This window comes from Lepisma saccharinum, chromosome 16 (assembly GCF_977018435.1).
Source record: "Lepisma saccharinum chromosome 16, izLepSacc3.1, whole genome shotgun sequence".
Classification (NCBI taxonomy): Eukaryota; Metazoa; Arthropoda; class Insecta; order Zygentoma; family Lepismatidae; genus Lepisma; species Lepisma saccharinum.
The window spans coordinates 34,933,211-34,939,547 of NC_139244.1; the positions used below are offsets into that span (position 1 = coordinate 34,933,211).

At 39.6% G+C, this 6,337-nt stretch overlaps 1 protein-coding gene across 1 annotated transcript; it reads right to left on the reverse strand.

The window, feature by feature from the left end:
• Positions 1–2,026: 2,026 nt before the first annotated feature.
• Positions 2,027–5,805, reverse strand: LOC146000017 (uncharacterized). Its single transcript, XM_083137324.1, has 2 exons — positions 5,714–5,805; positions 2,027–2,621 (listed from the first exon to the last, which is right to left on the reverse strand). The coding sequence occupies exon 2, from the start codon at positions 2,605–2,607 to the stop codon at positions 2,113–2,115; it is 495 nt and encodes a 164-aa protein (XP_082993450.1). The 5' UTR covers positions 2,608–2,621; positions 5,714–5,805; the 3' UTR covers positions 2,027–2,112.
• Positions 5,806–6,337: the final 532 nt, after the last annotated feature.

A 6,337-nucleotide genomic window follows, 5' to 3' on the forward strand; every position in this document is an offset into this window, starting at 1 on the left:
AAAATTGTTGTTTTATTGGCTTATCTCACTTCGCTCTTATCCCACTTTTGACTAATCGCGAAAATGAGGATGAAATTGATGAAGAAACACTCACAAGGAACACACATGCCTAGGCAGGGATTCGAACCCGGGACCCCTGCTGTCGTAGCGCGCTATGATAACCACCCCACCAAGGAGGTCGGCACAAAATATGTTAAACAAGCAGATTTTTAAAAGGTATACATTTTAAGACGCTGCATGAAAAACTGCTAAGTTGAAAACTTTCTTTATAATCTGTATGTATTGAATACAACCATTCAAAGAGAAAGAGGAAACTTGTTGTACTTATAGTTGGAATGCATTTGCTACTACCTATTTTCTCCTTTTCAATTCTTCTCCTTTCCACCATATCTTCTTCTTGTATCAATGTTATCACTCGCATAAGCTTGCAAGCTGATGCTGAATAAACAATAAAGTTATCGGCTTTAAAATTTCTGATCATTTTACTACTCGCTTGACTTGTACAAATGAATAATCGTGACGTCAAAGGCAGTGGCGTGTTTAAGATATTTTTTTTTGGAATGGGCTCAGAATTTATCTGTCTTTGATATGATTAAATTAACGAAGTGACATTCACAAAGAACACCCATGTCCAGACCGGGATTCGAATCCAGGTACTTCGGTGACGAGTCCGAAATTCGATCACTTGGCCACCAAGCCGGCGAGTATAATAACTAATTCAGCATAAGAACTACAGTCTGTTCCAGGAGTAGGTGTAGTGAGACCGCGTATAGCGGATGCAGTGCGCTCTGCTGCAAACGGCTGGTAGTTTCAGCCGCGATGTTGTCCATGGGACGATACGGGACAGGCTTTTAAAAATTCGAGACGAGACAGCATTTCCACGAGACTTCCACGAGACGAGACAGGCCAAAGTTTCGTCTCGTGGGCAACACTAGCCGCGATGCCCCCTCCATGCAAACCCTTTCGCCCTCAAGCATTCATTGATCGAGCCCTCCGAGTCACTATTTGCGCAGAGGACTTGCTTTCGTTCACTTCCTCCACAGACCCTTTGGACGGAGTATAGTGCGTTCCGTAACCGAAAACGTTACCCTTCGTTGCTTCCAGTGACGATCATCCCTCTGAGTGCGTTTGCAGACGAGCCGATAATATCGATGGCCTCTCCTTACTCGATGTCGTCAGCACCAGAAAACAACGGGGGTTAATGGCACAGCTTCACGCGTGGTCATAGACGACAAATTTCCCGGAATGGTCTGTATGCGACCGGAGCTCCAACAGACAAATCGACAGTCGGACTAGCCCTGCGCCTCAGATAATGAAAAAGAGGACACAGGTCCAAACCATACATTTTAGCTGTGTCAAGGAGGAAGTTGGTGCAGGAGAGCTTTCAGGCTTTGTCCATCACTTCGCGCGCTCCTCGTATCGGTGAGAACCCCTATTTTATCGGTTCGTGTGCAAAATACGGTTCATCACCTATGACGACTCCGACAAAAGATTAGCACGTGTGCAACCGCCCTAAAGCGAAAAGTTTAGGTTATCGCCCACTGAGCCGAAAACGCGCTACCCCGAACCTCCGAGTGGAAAAATTTAATGTGCCTTACCGAGGGTAGTCCGCCCATGTACCACGGCGCCACGCGCCGAACCGAGGTACCTTTTCCATGCTCTTCTACAGCGGGGCCGAGCATGACGCTAGCCGGAACTAAACGAAGAGACGCGGAATTACACGAGAGAGCATTTGGAGGCGCGGCCAACGGAAATTTTCCACTCTAGAAACCTACAGAATATCTGACACGGAAATTCCGTGTTTCGGTTCCGCGCGTCTCGCTGTAGTGAGCGTTACGCCATTTGATTTCAATAGAAGCAGACAACAGAAGTTCTGTTGACGCATTTTCCCGCGTCTCAGAGGGAGATATGCTTACATGTTCACTTCGCTTCGCCTGGTTTTATCACTAGCGGTCGCCGAGCATTATCCCTCCTCCCCTACAAATACCGCATTGAGTAACAACAACAAGAGAATTTCAACTGTTTACTTACATTTGCCAAAGATTCTGGACAGAAATATTTACTGGTACAAGACATAGAGATTATCCAACATGGCTGTAGACTTGGGTAGATTCACTTGAGAAAGCCGCTTCTGGAAGCCACATCGGCGAGCTTTGTAATTTTGTCAGCAAGATACACGCCGGACAATGTGGCGGCAATGCATGCGAGGGAAAGCAGCCCAACGTAGGCGTACGACTTTTCTTCCCGCCTGGACACCTTGGTGCACAGTCCGAACACCTGGACGCTCCCTCTGCCACCGGACACTTCAACCTGTCCGAAGTTCCCCATGTAAGTGACGTCACCTCTGTTGTCGGCGGCCACGACAAGGCCTGCGTTCCCGGTATATCCGATCTCTCCAGTGTTGCTGGAGACTTCCACAACGCCGCCTGAACCCTGCACCAAGATCTGGCCAGCGTTCTCCTCCACGTATATTCTCCCTCCGCTGCCCTTGATGCTTATTGTCGAAATGTTGGTCCTTACTCTGATGTTCTGGTTGTCGCCCACCAGCTCCAGAGGCTCCTCGTTGAAAACAATCGTAGGACCGGATATGGTCTTGTGGGAAAACATGCTGCCTAGCTCACCTTTAAAATGGCCAAAAATACGGATTTAGAAACCACTCTTAAATCTCTACCAAGACGAGAAAACCCCTGACAAACTCCCGGGTCTCATTTATCGCACACTTCTTTGTCACACACCTTTTTCGGCAAGCCCCGCTTTTCGTTTTCTGACGTCAGGCTAAATGCTTTCGATTTAGGTCTCTTAGAATAAATAATACCTTTTGGTCAAGCCACGAAAAATTGCAGTGTCTCCCATCGCTTCCCCTTCACTGAAAGGGGGGGGTCCTCGCTTATTGCACAACGCGAGAACAACCTTGCATTTTCACGTCAGACGAGGAATGCTTACGTTGTTAGGTTTGGTTTGGTTCTCTTAGCATAAATGCACTGCAAATGTAATTATTTATGCTATGTAATTATTTATGCTAAGAGAACTAAGCCTAACCTGTCAATTTAGGCATTTAGCCTAACAATGAAAGTATTCTGCGGCGACGTCAGAACGCAAGGTTGTTCTCACGTTGTGCGATAAGCATGGTGGATATAAATCATGATTTTGATGATTATTTTTATTTTTAAAAAATACGCTTAAAATTGCTGTTTTTTGACACCATACATATAGATATGTTTTTTTTATATAGAAAGGCTTTTTTCTAGTAAACGACCCTGTAAAATATTTGAACAGTTTAATTAAGGAATATATATATATATATATATATATATATATATAAATATACATTTATCTGTTTCTGATACTGTATATATGAACCTACTATGGGAATGTTTGTTCAGTGTGTTAATGAAACTATAATAATTTCAGTAACTTTTCTTCCAGTGAAAATAAAACATTCTGGATGAACTCTATAATCTGGATGTACTCTATAATTGGAACTAAAAATATTTTTTAAAGTCTTAGTAGCCGAATTTTAGATTTTTTAAAATGATAGTTTGCAAAATATCAGTCCATTACAGTTTAATGATAATGACATTATTTATGGTTTACTATTAGTATTTTGTATATTTTTCCACACAAAATGTTTCCTATTTTTGCCTATAAAAATTATTGAATTTTTAATCAAGAAAAATTTAATTACGTTTACAGTTTACATATTATAATTCCTTTCCTATGAGCTTCACCTCATCAGTACATATATTTCGTTTTCTTTCTTTTCCTTTCATAGAACCTAATAAACACCATAAAATGATTACGAGATTAATGTACTTTCACCAAAAGTGATTCTGATACCTACAAAATCCTTATGTATATTATTCTATAAATTATTTAATTAAAATAATTTAAATCGCGATTTTAATCAACCTGATTTAAATTAATCCACATTGGCGATAAGGGAGGGAGACCCCTCATGTGCAGCACTCGTGTTGCTGCTATAGGTATAACTTCTTTTCCATGTTTCGTTGCCAAATACTTCAACAACGTTAAATATTACGTCTCTGCTATCGCTGTGTCCGACGCTCCCTCCACTAGCTTGGGGTTGAAAATTCGACGAAAGCGTCATAAGGTTTTCTCCGTTTGCATGTTACTGATAATTTTTATTCGCAAACTGTTAACCTTCCGTCTAACTTGAAAGGTGAATGTAAAACAAGGTTCTCTTTCCTCTGGACACGATCTACATCGTAGTCTTACGTTCTACATTTTAAAAATCATGTAATTTGCATTAATAAAATACGTATTTCACTAGGAGAAACACGTAAATAGAAAGTTACAGAAAAAATTGAGATGCACTGGATTGACCTCAGTGCTTCTAAATTCTTGAACTACTCCTCTTCCATGAAGATATAGATGTCGGTAGGGTTAGAATTTTTATGATCACCAAAATATGAGTAACAAAAATACATTTATAACTTAAATTTCCTTAATTATACCCTAAAACATTAAAATATACTGTCATAAAAATGTAAATTCCTTATTCTTAAATATGTTATTCGAAGCTGGAGGATGTTATTTACGTATGTAAAGCCTGATTCCAATTCACCATGTTGAATCATACAGGAAAGAGGTAAACCTCCCATCCCAGGCGAGAAAACAATTGCCAACCTAATAATGTCCACTGCAACCGCTTACTTGTTGGGGACAAGTACTTACGTAAGATTAACACAGAGACCATAAACCAGTGAGCAATGTGGAATTTGAAATTATGTGGGCATATTTACTTTTAGTAAGACTTGAAGCTTTCCTGGCGACGAATGACGAAAATATTCTCTCGGGCTATCGACCAGGTGATAGCCCCAAAGAATCTTTTCGTCATATTTTACTTTTGTTTTCTTAAAATATCAGATTAGTGTGTTGCAATATTTTGATATGTTAATTGTCAGTTCACTTCATGAGCCCTGATTTTGTAAACTTTCAAATGCACACCTAAAACATAGCCTATTCCCAGTAACAACGTCTGGTATCTAGAAATGCTTCTTTTTTTTTCGACTGGTACATACAAGACGAGCAAATTGAATCTGCTTGGGAACAGAAATGAGTAAGCGAAAAAGCCAAAATATACTGAATATGACCGAAAAATAATTAAAATATGCTTAATCAACAGGCCCAAATATGCATACATATGTCCTAATGAAGCGCCTTCATTTCATTGGTTTTTCATAACGTGAATTCCTATATACACCAGAAACATACAGCCCTAAAATAATAATAATAATAATACTGCTACTACTACTACTACTACTACTACTACTACTACTACTACTACTACTACTACTACTAATAATAATAATAATAATAATAAAAAGCGAAGTCATGGGAATACTAAGTAGTATTTCATTCAACATTCTTACCACACTCTACAATTAAATTTTTATTCCCTTCTGTAACTTCCGTCAAATATTATAAACTTCTTGGTTGGTAAAATTCGCCACTAGTGCCAGAAAATCAGAAATGTTGGGGGCTGAGATTGGCTTGGGGAAGAGATTCTTTTTATAATGGAACTTTAATTTCATTTTTCAACTTGTTCTGAAAAACAAAATCATGGTAATCGTCATTGCACTTGCTCATAAAAGTCAAATTTTAACTAATTGCCTTAACAGCTACGTTAAAAAATATGTTTCATACATGATACATAAAACAAACAACGTTTCGTGGTTTGATTATAACCCACCTGTTAAATTTGAAAAGTTTGAAAATTAGAAGAGTGCCAGCACCACAGATGGAAGATCCTTTGCTCAGGCAAGCGTACCTTAGTATTCAAATCGCTTAGCAATAACATCAATCATGTTAGTTATTGTTGGTTGAAATATCTTGCTTGTCAATTGTTTCAAATTTACAAGATAGTTGCTGCAGCTGCCTTATATCTATTGTTTGTTTGCGGTGTGGTTGAAGATTTGTATTCCAGTCCTGACTTTGGCGACGACGACGTTGGGGGCACTTTCTTCCTACTCCCTTCCCGATTTAACTTTTTCATTAATTACTTTGGAATTGTTTCCTATTCACAGAACCCAAAATATGTCAATTGACACATATATGTTGACCCTAAAGTGCACAAAGTGTCAATGATACCAGTTGGTAACTTGGTACATCTAAATTGTTTGCTTGATTGCTTGGTTTTTTGTTAATTCGCGTCGCGTTTCTGTCACTTCTGGCTAATAGCGACTATGAAGATGAGTCAGTACATGTAAATCATCATACACAATAATAACAATTTAGGTTAACTCGAGAATGGTTACTTTGCCCTCCATAATTTGAAGCTTGTCACGTCTAAGGGGGAAGATACTGGTCCCCCTGG

Bases quoted from the DNA above. Each gene is read 5' to 3' on its own strand.
- LOC146000017 (XM_083137324.1), bottom strand. From the start codon at position 2,607: ATGTTTTCCCACAAGACCATATCCGGTCCTACGATTGTTTTCAACGAG.